This window comes from Gopherus flavomarginatus, chromosome 21, assembly GCF_025201925.1.
Source record: "Gopherus flavomarginatus isolate rGopFla2 chromosome 21, rGopFla2.mat.asm, whole genome shotgun sequence".
NCBI lineage: Eukaryota > Metazoa > Chordata > Testudines > Testudinidae > Gopherus > Gopherus flavomarginatus.
In genome coordinates this window covers 17,266,162-17,279,283 of record NC_066637.1, presented here as the reverse complement: position 1 = coordinate 17,279,283, position 13,122 = coordinate 17,266,162, and the positions used below count along the sequence as shown (strand labels likewise).

Here is a 13,122-nt window from a genome sequence, read left to right as displayed (position 1 = left end):
TAAACCCAGCAGCTGAAATGGGACCAAAGTTTTACAGTCCACAGGAGACCAGACTGTTCTGTGCCACAGGCAGAGAATAGGAGGGACCCACCAGTGTCCGAGGCTCCTGCAATGGCAGGAAATTGATCAAGTGAGATGTACTCAGGTTATCCTGGCAAGTGACCTGCACCCACATGCTGCAGAGATAGGTGAACCCCCCCCCCCAACTCACTGCCAGTCTGACCTGGGGGGAAAGCTCAGGGAGAGATGTGGGCCTATCGCCCAGTTGATGGGCAGGGCAGGGAATGGATCGCCTGGACGGAGGAGTGGCCCCTCTCAAGAACAAGCAGTTTTCTGAGCGTCATCAGGGGCTGAACTGAAAAATCCAGAGGAAGAATCTGGTTCAATTCAAACCAAAAGAAAAGGGTCTTTGCATTTTGTTTTGTCCACTGGAAAACTAAAAAATATATATATATATTTTGAATGCACCCAAAATGTTTTGAGTTGACGCAAAATGATTTTTTTTCAATTCAGTTTCGGGGCGGGGGCTCCCCTTTTTAAACTGTCAAAACGTTGAAGTTGAAACCAAAAAAGTCAAAACCAAATTTTTCGAAATGGTCAGAAGGAAACGTTCGGACTCTCTTTACATTTTCTTTCTCAACTGAAGCTAGTGGTTGAATTCACCCCGAAGCCGGTGGAGAGCTCTGGGCCCCAAAAGCTATTGATAAAAAAACCCAATTTGTTGGAAAAATGTTGCCTGCTCCTGTCGGGCTTTGAGCGATGGCTGTGTCACCTCCTGGAGGCTGGCGGCCTAGCCCCCCGGCTCGCGGTGTGTGTGGTGATGGGAGTCTAGAGACTAGCTTTTGTGCCTGTACCCAGTGCCTCGCCATTGTCTCCCCTCTGCAGGCCGTCCTGTCTGACACTGACAGCGCCATCCACCTCACAGGCACGGAGCGAACGACGGACGTTTCGGACAGCGACGCCACAGGATTCAGCCTGCGGGGCCTCTCCTCCAGCCTTCGCACCCCGTCCCCGCTCCGGCGCTCCTCCCCCCGGCGCAGCTCCTCTCCCCGGCGCAGCCTCTCGCCAGCTTTCTCTGACTCCACGCTGGCCGTGGTGCACTCCGCCTTGCAGAAGAGGCAGCTGCAGGTGCAGGTGAGGGGACGGGACCTCCCGGAGCACATGGCCATGGGATTCCTTCATGGCTGGGCACCCAGACATCCTCCTGCTCCCCAACTCTGCGAGGCTGCATGGGATGGGGCCATCTGTGGGGTTCTAGCTATTGGGGCTGCATTTCTGTGGGGCTGTTGGTGCCCACCAGGGGAGTGGGAAGGGAACAGGGTTGCTCTGCTGATAAAGGAGCCTGACGGGGTAGATGCTGGGCTGGGAACCCCGGGGGGATTTTCGTGCCTTGCAGGGAATAGGATTCTGGGGCGGGGGATTTGGAGGGTGGGATTCCCATGGGAGATGGTTGTCCATAGGGCGTGGAATGTGGTCAGCCATGCAGGGAGCCCCGGTGGCAGGGGGTGCAGGTGGTGGGGTGCACCGGGGGGCGGGGCAGTGCCACAGAGGGAGAGGAGCTGACTCGTTGGGGTTTCTGCTAGGACATCCGCAGCAAGTACGAAGCCATCCAGGAGCTGGTGGGCTCCCTGAAGAAGCAGCTGGCGGAGAGAGATCAGGAGCGCCGCTCCCTGGAGCAGAAGATCCTGCAGCTGAAGGACGACGTTGACTGCTCCTTGCGGGCCAAGGACGATGCCGTGCGGGATGCCAGCCGCTTCCGCTCCTCGGCTGACTTGCTGGGCAGGTACTTCCATGGGCGCTCCCCCGGTCCCATCCCCCTGTGCTCCAGCATACCCCGGCTGACGGGACGGGCATCACACAAGCATTTCTGCCCTGCTGGCATCCTGGGAGTGGCTCCTGCTCTTAGGGTGACTTTTTGCACCCCAGATCAAGTGCCCTGGAATGTGAGGAGGGTTGATTTTTGTTCCTTAAAGGGCTGTTCAGCCCCCAGAAATCTGTCTGTCTGTGCCCGTCTGTCAGCGAGAAGAGCAACCTGGAGCGAAGCCTGCAGGCCCTGCAGCAGCACGTGGAGGCCCTGCGGCAGGAGAGCGAGAGGCTGCAGCTGGCCAACAGCGACCTGCAGCGGCAGCGAGAGCACCTGGAGGACGAGAAGGAGGACATCGCGAAGGACAAGGAGCGGGCGCAGAAGGAGATTGAACGCGGGTTGGTGTGGGGAGAGTGGTCAACTTGGGGGATGCAGGGCAGGCATGGAGGAAAGACCAAGCTAGAGACAGAGGCTCCTCGGTAGCCACCCCCCTCCAGTGACCAGCACCCTAGCCTGGTGCTCTGACATGCCAGACCTTCCTCCCCTTAGCCCCCCAAGGCAAGCCCTGCTAGTGCCCATGTCCAAAGTCCCAGCCCTGATCCTGGGGTCCAACTTTCCCTGCCAGCTGAGGTCCTGCAGACCCAGGCTGCCTGGCTTCCAGGGGAGATGGGGTTTCTCCATGGGTCATTTGAGCTGAGCTGCTCTAAAAACAACGCGGATACCTAGGCTGAACACTCTGACCCACCCAGCCCGGAGGCGCCGGGGCTCTGAACAGCCAGGCCCGGAGGTGCCGGAGCTCAGCCTTAGCAAGCCCCAGGCCAGATTAAGCCTTGCATAGACTCCAAGGGTGGATCATCTAGTCTGACCTCGTGCATAAGACAGGCTGGAGAGTTGCACCCATTGGACTGATTAGCTCCCCAAGCTATTTGAAGTCCCTTTGTTGTGCTCCCTCTGAGGATAGCCAGGGATGAAGGGTGTTAAAGGGAACGGTTTGATGGGGTTGTGTGTGAGTGCCTCTCTCTGCCCTGCAGCCACAGACAGCTGGAGCAGCTGGAAGTGAAGAAATCTGGTCTGAAAAAGGAGCTGATGCTCGTTAAGGAGGCTCTGAACAAAGCCACCCTGGAGAAGGAGGTGTCTGAGAATGAGAAGGTGGAGATGGCGGAGGCTCTTTCCAGGGTAGGGCTTTGCACCACGAGAGGCAGTTGGGGAGAGGGGGCAGGTATTACAGTGGGCTCAGCCAGGGTAGCTCTTGGGCTGGCTGCTATGGATGCGTCGGATGGAAAATGCTTTGGTAGCATCACTCGTTTTGCCACTTCCAATCTACAGCTCTGATTTCAAGGCAACTCCCCCAGGAGATCTAAGGAGGCTCCCCTCTCTAGTGCTTTTCATCTGAGGCCTGCAGACAAAACTGTGCTTTGCAAGTACCTGATCCAATGGGCAGGTGCTGCGCCCGTTCTAGAGGGGGAGCACTGCCTAGTGGTTAAAGCACAAGGCCAGGCGACAGGATTCCTGCGTTCCGTTGCCTATCGCACTGACGGCTGTTGGCCCATTGTTTCATGATGCTCCCCTATCTGTCTGTATCCACCTGTTCGCACTTGTCTTGTACTTAGATTGTCAGCAGTCTGGGGGAGGGAGCATCTTGTGTTCGGTTTGCAAAGTGCCGAGCACAGTGGGGTTCTGGACCACGGGGCTTCTAGAGCCTATGGGAATACAAATAATTAGCTAACCACGGATCTGCTGCGGGCTCTTGGGCAGCCCACTGACCTTCTCCGCTTCCTCCGTCAACGCGGGAGAAGGATCCGTCCTGGCCTCGCAGGCATCATAGCTTTGATTCATGCTTAGACCGTGCTTGGAGGTCCTTTGAGACGCACAGGGGCAAAGGGAACTTGCCTGAGGCCACCGAGCGAGTCAGTGGCAGAGCCAGGAATAGCGCCTAGGACGCTGTCCCTGCCGTAACCATTGGAGAGCGCTGCGTTTCTTGCAGCCCGTTTGCTTTATGTTATGCATGCAGCATTGGGACCATAGGGGGCTTCCCCAGGGCTGGCGGAGGGATCCTAGCCCACAGCTTGGCTAGCGGGATTCACAACCCTGGCTTATCCAGGCTTCTGTCTGCATCCTCCCCTGCCTGACGGCTCCCTGCTCCCTGTGGCGCTCCGCGGGAACTCCTCTGCCCACGTTGCTGCAGCGACTCGGCTGCTCCATCTCTCTGCCCCCTACCCCATGTTCGCAGGTGGAGGCCGGCCGGGCCGAGCTGGAGCTGACCACTAGCAAGCTGAAGGCGGAGGAGGCCTCGTTGCGCGACTCGCTATCCAAGATGAGCTCCCTGAACGAGGGGCTGGCCCAGGATAAAATCGAACTCAACAGGATCATCAGCCAGGTCAGTGCCGCCTTGGGCTTGGTGGTGGGGCTCAGCATCCCAGCACCTCCTGGTGGCCCCGGGTTGGGGACATTGACCTTGGCGGGCAGCCTGGGGAGAGACTTGAATCTCTGTTTTTCCAAGGGAGCCTCGGTCGGGGACAAGCACCCTGGCCCAGTCTGTCCTAGCCAGAGGGAGGGTCTGCCTGGCCCATGGCTCCTTCCAATGGGAAAGGATCGAGGGGTTATGGATGAGGCCCCTGGAGGAGGAGATGGACAGGGAGTGAAAAAGGAGCTGCCCCTGTTTCCAAGGCCGGTGACGGCCTCTCTTGCCCCTGGCAGCTGGAGGAGGAGAAGGTGGCCCTGCTGGGGCAGAAGCAGGAGATGGAGCAGGAGAAGACCTCGATCCGTGACGAGCTGGTCCGACTGGAGCAGGAGAAGCTGGAGCTGGATGCGGAGAGGCAGGGCCTGCAGCACTCCCTGCAGGATGTGGAGCGGAGCCGGGAGAGGCTGGAGCGGGAGCTGCTGGGCCTGCAGAAGGAGAGGGTGCAGCTGCAGGAGCAGCTGGGGCAGGTAGGGAGGTGGGGCGCAGGAGCCGCATGGAGGGCATGTGCTTGGGGGGTGCATGTGGGGCTCTGATTGCTAGATGCTGGCAGCTTTTTGGGGGTACTAGGATTTGCGGATCAAGTTGGGGGTGCTGGGGGAGGAGGCTGGGGGGTGGAGGTGGCCTGGGTGAGGAGCAGGTTGGGAGGCTCTGAGAGCCGGGGAGGCAGGTGGACGCAACGGCTGAGATGGGTCCCTCCAAGAGGGGCTGGAGCCTGGCTCCCTCTACTAGAGGGCTGGGTGCCCAGGGCATGGCCTCTCCTCCAGGCTCAGCTCTGCCTGTTCTCTCCTCCCTTCCCCGCCCCACCAGCTGTCCCGCCAGAGGAACGCGGCCAGCGAGGAGCTGGGGCAGGCGCGGCGGGAGCAAGAGCGGCACAGCGAGGCCCTGCTGCGAGTGTCCAGGGAGAAGGAGGGGCTGATGAAGGAGAAGGCCAGCCTGGTGGTGCAGCTGGCGGCATCAGAGCGGGAGAACAGGGGGCTGGCAGAGGAGATCGCTGGGCTCCGGTAAGGTTCGGGCAGGTCAGGAACAACGGGTCCCTCCTGCGGCTGGACATATGGAGCCTCTGGCCTCTCCCTCCCCACGGGTGCTGTGAATGGGGATCCCTCAATGGGCACCCTGCCTTTGGGACCACCTACGGGGTACTGGAGCGACTCGGGGCTTTGGGGCGGGGGAGAAGGGTTCCCTGGCACCTCCCCTCCATGGTGGGGTCAGCCTGTGTTTCCCCTCCCCTTCTCATGGGGGTTGTCCCCTTGCCATGGCCAGGCTGTCCCCACGGCCTGGGCTGCCCCTGACTTCCCCATCACTGTGAGTGCTGCTCCTCAGAGCATCGAGTGGGTTCTGCCCTGAGCTGCTGGCTTGCCCGGGCCTCTGCTGCGTGGCCTGCACTCGGTAGGTGCCGGGCAGACCAGGGCAGGTGTCGCCAATGAGTGTAGCCCGGTGGGGCTTAGCTGCATGTGGAGATGAGGTCCAACTGCTGGGCACCAGTCCAGAAACCGTGGCAATCCTCCTTGGATAGGTGGGCCCGGAGCAAGGAGGAGGGGCGCGAGCTGGGACGCAGGGAGGCTGCGTGTGCATCCCTGCTGCTCCAGCTGGGAGGTTCGAGAGAGGCTCCTGGAGCCACTGGATGCAGGTGTGGTGCGCTACGGGGCCAAGTGCTGCCTCTGTGTGTGTGTGATGGTTACCAGGGAGCAATGTTTGCAAACAGTTGTGTCAGGTCAGGGAGTGGGGGAGCACGGAGCTTAGTGCCGAATGGGAGCCCAGGGTCTGTAGGAGCAGGTGGAATCTCTCATGTCACAATCCCCCGGCAGGTCAGTGTCTCCCCCCAGCTCCAGCCTTTCCTGTCCTGTCTCCTCATTGCCCTCTCTATGCTCCGTGCGCTTCCCAGCCCTGGGGTCAGATCTGGGCTGGGGCAACCACCCTGGCTGGGATGGAGCTGGACCTTCACCCCTGGGCGGTACTGCAGCTGCCCCCTGCTCTGCCAGTAGGTGTGAGATTGAATGGGCACCTTAGCCGCTGCCCTGCGGATGACCCCACACCTGCACATCTGCAGGGAGTGCCTAGTGGTGCAGGCCTCTCCGGGGGTCCCTGAGGCCTCGCTGCCGGGATCTTCCTGACCTCAGGGCAGAGGTTTGCAGAGGGAGCGACTTCCTGGTGCTGTGAAATGCACCACTGTGCCCGTGGCAGGAGGGTGTATTGGGGTGGCTTTCCACACCTCCTTGGAGGGACCCAATGGGGACTTTAAGGGCTGGTGGCCCTCCAACTCAGAGGCCAGGGTGCCGCCATGTGCCAGGACCTACGGCGTGCCTGTTCAGTCACCAAAGCAACGTGCTTCATGTCTTAGATCATCAGCTCCGTGAGGCCGTTTTGTTCCGGCTTTGTCCAGTGCCTAGCGCACTGGGGGCCTGCTCTGTCAGTGGGAGTCTTCCTCATCACTTCCTCGGTGGCTTTCTCTCTCTCTGCGTGAGACCAGGGGCAGGGCTGGTGACTGGGAGGACTCACTCTGCTCGCTCTTTCCGAGGTCGGAGAAGGATGCCTTGGAGACCACCCTCTTTGACATCCAGCAGCAGCTCGCTCAGCTGGATGCCCGGAAGGAGCAGCTGGAGGCCGACAGCCAGAACCTGCTCCTGGCCAAGGAGATGCTGCAGGGTAACCTGGGCCTGGCTGCCCCACCCGCATTTCCTTCCATCCCCCATTCGCCAAGCTGCTGCTGGCATTCTGAGGCTGTCACAGAGTCCCTGGGCGATGCTCTGGAACTGCTCCCCACAAAGCCAGTCAGGACTTTGGGGAACCTCCTCTCCCTTGGAGCACACTGTCTGCAGGGCAAGAAGCGCACACGGCTTCACCTCCTGGGTCTCTCCTTGGAGCATTCAGCATCCTCTGCCCCTCCGTGCGCTTCCCACAGCGAGTCCACCCCAGCGGGGTCCTGGGGAAGCCACCGGGTCCTGCACCCCCACTTTGCAGTCAGACGTGACTCTCAGCCAGCCAGTAAAGCAGGAGGTTTATTTGGATGACAGGAACACAGTCCAAGACAGGTCTTGCCGGTACAGACAACAGGACCCCCTTTAGTTAGGTCCATCTGGGGCCCCCAGGGAGGCCACAGCCCCATTGGGAAGTGCAAGCCCTGTCGGGGCTCCCCTCTCCATTTCCCAACCAGCTCCAAACTGAAACTCCCTCCAGCCTCTCACTCAGCCTCCCCCCCGGCTCCTCCCCCAGCCTTTGTCCAGTGTCCTGGAGCGGTCACTTGGGCCTTCAACCTCTCTCCTGGGTGCTCAGGTATGCTCCCTTCCCCAAGGCAGGGCATCCCAGCCCAACTCCCCTGCAACCTTCCCAGGTCAATACTCCCCACTCAGCATTCACATCACACAGCCAGAACATTCCCACTTCGTCACAGAGACCCATGGGGCTCTGGTGGCTGGATTGAGAGGGAGAAGGAGGCTGGTCCAGGGGGTAGAAGACAGGCTTGGGAGTCCCGAGTTCTAATCCTGATTCTGCTGGGCAGCTGGGGAGAATTACACTCTCCCCTTTGTAACGTGCTGTGAGCTGTGTGGCTGGAAGCCCCTAGATAGAGGCTGTGAGATGGTCAGGGTTCCCTTCCCTTCTATTCTGCCAAGCCTCCTAGACCTGGGGAAGGGCTATAGTTAGCAGATCTCCCTTCACGCTGTAGATGTTGATCGGCTCCTCATTGCTCTATCCCCAGTGGAGCTGGCCAGCGTCCGCAAGCAGAAGGAGATGGACATGACCCGGCTGGAGAGGGATAAGGAGCTGCTGGCTCAGAAGTTGGCTCAGACGGAACAGGAGACCCAGGTCACACTGAGAAACAAGCAGGCGGCTCACGAGGAGGACGTTGATCGGCTCCAAAGGGAGAAGGTGCGGCACAGGGCAGGCCCTGCGTCTGACTCAGACCAGCGCCATGTTACGTACCCCAGCGGCTCAGCTGCGCTGGCTCAGTCCGTTAGGGGAAGGGATCCCAGGGAGTCCACAGCAACATTTCCTTGCCTTCTACAGTGCTGGCCCAGGGCCTTTGGGATTGACCCTGCAGCGGGAGTGCACGGATCTTTCCTGTGGGTTTCAGGGGGAGAGGCAGTGAGTTTTCCTGAGCACAGGGCTGGAATCCAGGGATCCTGGTTCTGCCGCTGGCCCCCTCGGGCACATCACGGAGGTGGGCCTGTTTCTCAGCTGTGAACTGGAGTGGATAATGCCTGCACCGCTGCAGGCTGGTTAGTTTGTTTCTGACGCACTCAGGAGCTGTCCCAGTGAGTGGCATTGAGCTGGCGCCGCTAGGGAAGTGACTTGGGTGGGTCTCTGGATCTTTTACTGCATGAGTCACGTAACTCAGGACGATTGGGCAGTTACGGCGAGGGGTGGACAGGGATTGGGGTAGCAGGACGGGGCTCGGTGAGCAGAGGAGTGGTGGGGTGCTGCAGCTCATGCTTGAAGACATAGGTGCCGACTCTGTGGGCTCTCCGGGGCTGGAGCCCCCACGGGGAAAAACTGGTGGGTGCTTAGCACCCACTGGCAGCTCCCCACCCCGCCCCCCCCAGCTTACCTCCGCCTCTGCCTCCTCCCCTGGGCGCACCACGTTCCCGCTTTTTCCCCCTAGCTCCCAGTGCTTGCGCCGCGAAACAGCTGATTTGCGCGGCAAGTGCTGGGAGGGATGGGGGAGGAGGGGGAACACGGCGCGCTCAGGGAAGAAGCGAGGCCGGGGTGGGGATTTGGGGAAGGGGTCCAATAGGTGCGGGGGGGGCGGGGATTTGGGGAAGGAGTTGGAATGGGGGCAGGGGCGGGGAAAAGGTGGAGTCAGGGCGGAACCAGGGGCAGGGGGGCACTTATGCTTGAAGGGCATCAGCGGAGCTGAGGGGGTGCCCAAGGGTGGACGGGCAGTGGGGGCTGTGGGTCAGGACTCAAGGACACTGGCAGAACTGGGGAGGAGCCTTGGGCTAGATTAGCAGGGGGCTGGGAGTCAGATTTAGGAGCTTCGGCAGAGCGGTTTGGGGCGGGGGGGTATTGAGCTTCCCCAGACTCTGGTGTGGCTATTCCCGTGTCTAGCTGGTGGCCGTATAGTTCCTGGCACACGGATTCTGGAGCCACAGACGCTTGTACAAACTGGGGACAGATCCCAGCTTAGCTCAGGTCCCTATCGGTGGGGCTGCCCCAGTGGGTATGTACCTTAGTCCGTCCCATTGGCTTTCCTGGCTGGTGCGTGCTCGCTGTCCGCAGGTTCTTGGGGAGCTGACTGGCGCTGGGGGTGTGAAACAGGCCCCGTGCGACTCATGCTGACGTCAGCCCAGTTTACCCCAGAGCAGCGCATCTGCGCTGGGGGGTTGCACTGCAGCAGCTGCTCTGGTGCAGGAAAATAACGCCTGTGTGGTGAATGCCCAGTCCTGCTCCCATCCAGCCCCTAGGAGGAATTTGCTTGTTTGTCCCTAGAGCAGAGCCCCGCCCGTCTTCTTAGACTCCTCCCCCCGTGAAACAGGAGGGGGCTAGGCACAGCAAAGATCAGCAGGACCCAGGGTGGGCCTAGGGCGACCAGGGGTCCAGTGTTGGGCCCGAACACCCGGTCAAAAAGGAATCCCGACGGCTCCGGTTTGTGGCGCTGCAGCAGAGCCGGCTCCAGGCACCAGCCCAGCAAGCAGCTGCTTGGGGCAGCCAGTGGAGAGGGGCGGCACGTCCGGGTCTTCAACAATTCAGCGGCGGGTCCCTCACTCCCTCTCGGAGCGAATTGTCTATGAATTGACCCACCGCCGAATTGCCATCAAAGACTGAAGTGGCGACGGTAGAGCTGCAGATTGTAATCGCGGCTTTTTTTTTTCCCCTTTCCTTTTTGCTGCTTGGGGCAGCAAAAACCCCGGAGCCGGGTCTGGACAGAAGTAGCTGGGTGTCTGGCTCCTCCCCTTAGGGGCTGCTGGGGGGGTCCGCATGCTGCCCCGCTGTCAGGCATCCCCATCCCCCATCCCTGCATCCCTCCCTGTCCCAACTCCCCCGCCCCATCCCCCGTCCCTGCATCCCTCCCCGTCCCGCCTCATCCCCCATCCCTGCATCCCTCCCCATCCCAACTCCCCCGTCCCTGCATCCCTCCCCGTCCCACCCCACCCGCGCCCTGTCCCTGCATCCCTCCTGTCAGGGACTCTAACCCCGATGGCAAAGTTTGTTGTCTGACCGCGAGAGAGACAGGCAACACCGGCAAGGTCCGATCAAAAGCTCTTTATTGACAAGTGCACGCATCAATAGAGAGCAGCTCGTCTCCAGAGAGAACCAGCCTGCTCTTTACATCTTAGTATAAGCCTATATAGACAGTTCTGTCGCGTCATAAATTATTCACTAGAGCAACCCACCCCCTTCTTCTAACAACTAGAAACTAGACACCTTTAGTATACATGCATGCCTAAAGTTAGAAATGTAGGGGAGTTAAAAACAAACAAAGAACAAAACCAGGGAGTGAAGACAAGGAGGCTGGGAAACTAGGGCTCTTATCAGTTCTTCCAACGAGCTACCCTAACACAGCACATCTGGTACTATGCCAGGAATGCAGCTTCTCTCTTATCTTACTTTTTCCCACCGCTTGTGAGACATGCTGCTGCTTCTCAGTGTTTTCCACTCAGGAATTACCCACAAACCTCTGTTAGCCTGACTTTGGTCAGGTTGGCATACCTGGTTTTGTCTGCTATATCTTTATGCAGGCCTAACACTCCCCATCCCAACTCCCCTATCCCCTGTCCCTGCATCCCTCCCTGTCCCACCCCACCCACGCCCCCGTCCCTGCATCCCTCCCCGTCCCAACCCCCTGCACTCCCATCCCTGCATCCTTCCCCATCCCACCCTCCTTGCACCCCCACCCCACCTGCGCCCCATCCCCTATCCCTGCATCCCTCCCCGTCCCACACTCCTTGGACCCCCATTCCCCTACCCTGCATCCCTCCCCGTCCCAACCCCCCACCTCCCATCCCAGCTCTAGCGTCCTGTAACAAATAAAACCTGAACTTAGCATAATACATCTGTCAAAACAAGAAATATGCCTGTTTGGGCCTTGCACTGAAAATGAACATGTGAGAGAGAGCAAGTGAGGAAGGGAGGGGGAATGGAGTGAGCAGGGGCGGGGCCTCAGGGAAGGGGCGGGGCAGTGGGCGGGGCAAGAGTGTTCCGTTTTCTGGAATTAGAAAGTTGGCAACCCTAGGTGGGGAAAGGGCCATGTGCGCCTCCCTGGACTCCCACCTCCGTGCAGCTCTGGAGCCTTTCCCTAGAGCTCTGGCGTCTGCTGCTTGGTCCTGCAGGAGGCGGTGCGCCTGGAGTTGGAGTCGGAGCGGGAGGAGCTGCTGCACCGGCTGGGCCGCGAGCGGGAGGAGCTGCTGGCCCGCTACGAGGCGGAGAAGGAGGAGCTGAGTGAAGAGATCACCGCGCTGCAGCAGGAGCGGGACGAGAGCCTCCTGCAGGCAGAGAACGAGAAGCAGCAGGTAGGGGAGGTGCGGGGGGGGATTGGCACTGCTGCTGGCCCCGGCCTGGGGAGGCTCCCATTAAGTCCAGCTGACAGCTGGGGCCAGATCCTGGCAGGCGCTCAGCACTCGGAGCCGCAGCAGCCGGCGTGTGGTGGAACAGGGCCGAGAGCAGGGCCTGGCCAGCCCCACACCAGACCCACTGTGGCTCCCACCCACTCCCCATCATCCCAGGTCTCTAGCCCCCACTGCCTTTATCCCATTTGGCTTTAATGCTGTTCCAGGGATCTCCCTGCCCCCCGAGTTTACCCCCTGGATCTCGTCCCTGTCACACCAGCACCACGTGCCCTCTGAATGTCTCTCCCGGCTACGCAGGCCCTGTCCCTCAAGGAGTCGGAGAAGACCCTCCTGTCGGAGAAGCTGACCAGCGCCCAGCACAGCCTCGCCAGCGTGACCGTGGAGATGGAGCGGCAGAAGCGAGAGGCCATGAGCCGGCAGGAGCAGGACCGGGTTGGTGTGGGTGCTGTGCGGGCAGCGGGAGGGTGTGAGATGTCGCTGCTGGTGGTTAGCACTTTCACCACGGTGTTTGTGGAGGGGGGTGATGATTTCTGTGGCTGCAGCTGAACCGAAGCATTACTCGGGAAGCAGACACCACCACCATCTCGCTCTGAGGCAGCGCTTTCCATCTGTCAATCTCAGAATGCTTTGCAAAGCAGCATTAGCTCTATTTTACACATGGGGAAACTGAGGCACAGAGAGACGTGACTTTCCCAAGGTCACTGGGCAGGCAGGTGGTAGAGCTGAGAATAGAACCCAGGTTTTCTCAGTCCCAGGACAGTGCTCTATCCGCTAGGCAACATTGCTTCTCGTTGCCCTACACATCTCCATAGATGCTTAATCAGTATCTGCAGAACCTGTTTCCGGTCCTCTGCTGAGACACTTCAAATCTGAATTGCAGCCATGCCAGTGAACCTAACTCCCGGCCTGCAGTCACCCCCCCATGCAGCAATGCCAGTGCACCCTAAATCCCGGCCTGCAGCCACTCCCCATGCAGCAATGCCAGTGCACCCTAAATCTCGGCCTGCAGCCACCCCCCATGCAGCAATGCCAGTGCACCCTAACTTCCAGCCTGCAGCCACCCCCCATGTAGCAACGCCAGTGCACCTTGCTCCTGGCCTGCTGCCCCCTCTTTTGCTCCTCTCCTGTCTCCCCAGTGTCCCCTCCCACAGCCCTGCCCATGCACCTCGCTCCTGATCAGCAGGTCACATCCCAGCCTAGCCCTGGGCAGAGACTAGCCCCAGCGCAGGGTTACGCCTCGCCTGGGCAATAAACTCAGTCACTGCGGAGGGTCAGGTCGAGCCCAGTGATGCAGGAGGAGTAGGAAGCCAGATGCCCGTCTCCCCTCCTGGAGCACCAAAGAGAAGCTGTTCGCG

The 13,122-nt window shown here is 60.2% G+C and overlaps 1 protein-coding gene across 4 annotated transcripts in view; it reads left to right on the top strand.

Moving 5' to 3' along the window:
• CROCC (ciliary rootlet coiled-coil, rootletin) overlaps positions 1–13,122 on the top strand; it is an 83,302-nt gene that overhangs the window by 36,980 nt on the left and 33,200 nt on the right. For all 4 annotated transcript variants that reach the window (XM_050931307.1, XM_050931305.1, XM_050931306.1 and 1 more), the window contains 11 exons: positions 886–1,134; positions 1,584–1,783; positions 2,020–2,202; positions 2,836–2,980; positions 4,035–4,181; positions 4,502–4,732; positions 5,073–5,266; positions 6,781–6,908; positions 7,960–8,129; positions 11,531–11,710; positions 12,065–12,199. In XM_050931307.1, the coding sequence (XP_050787264.1) occupies positions 886–1,134; positions 1,584–1,783; positions 2,020–2,202; positions 2,836–2,980; positions 4,035–4,181; positions 4,502–4,732; positions 5,073–5,266; positions 6,781–6,908; positions 7,960–8,129; positions 11,531–11,710; positions 12,065–12,199 (1,962 nt within the window). The remainder of the gene's footprint in view (positions 1–885; positions 1,135–1,583; positions 1,784–2,019; positions 2,203–2,835; positions 2,981–4,034; positions 4,182–4,501; positions 4,733–5,072; positions 5,267–6,780; positions 6,909–7,959; positions 8,130–11,530; positions 11,711–12,064; positions 12,200–13,122) is intronic.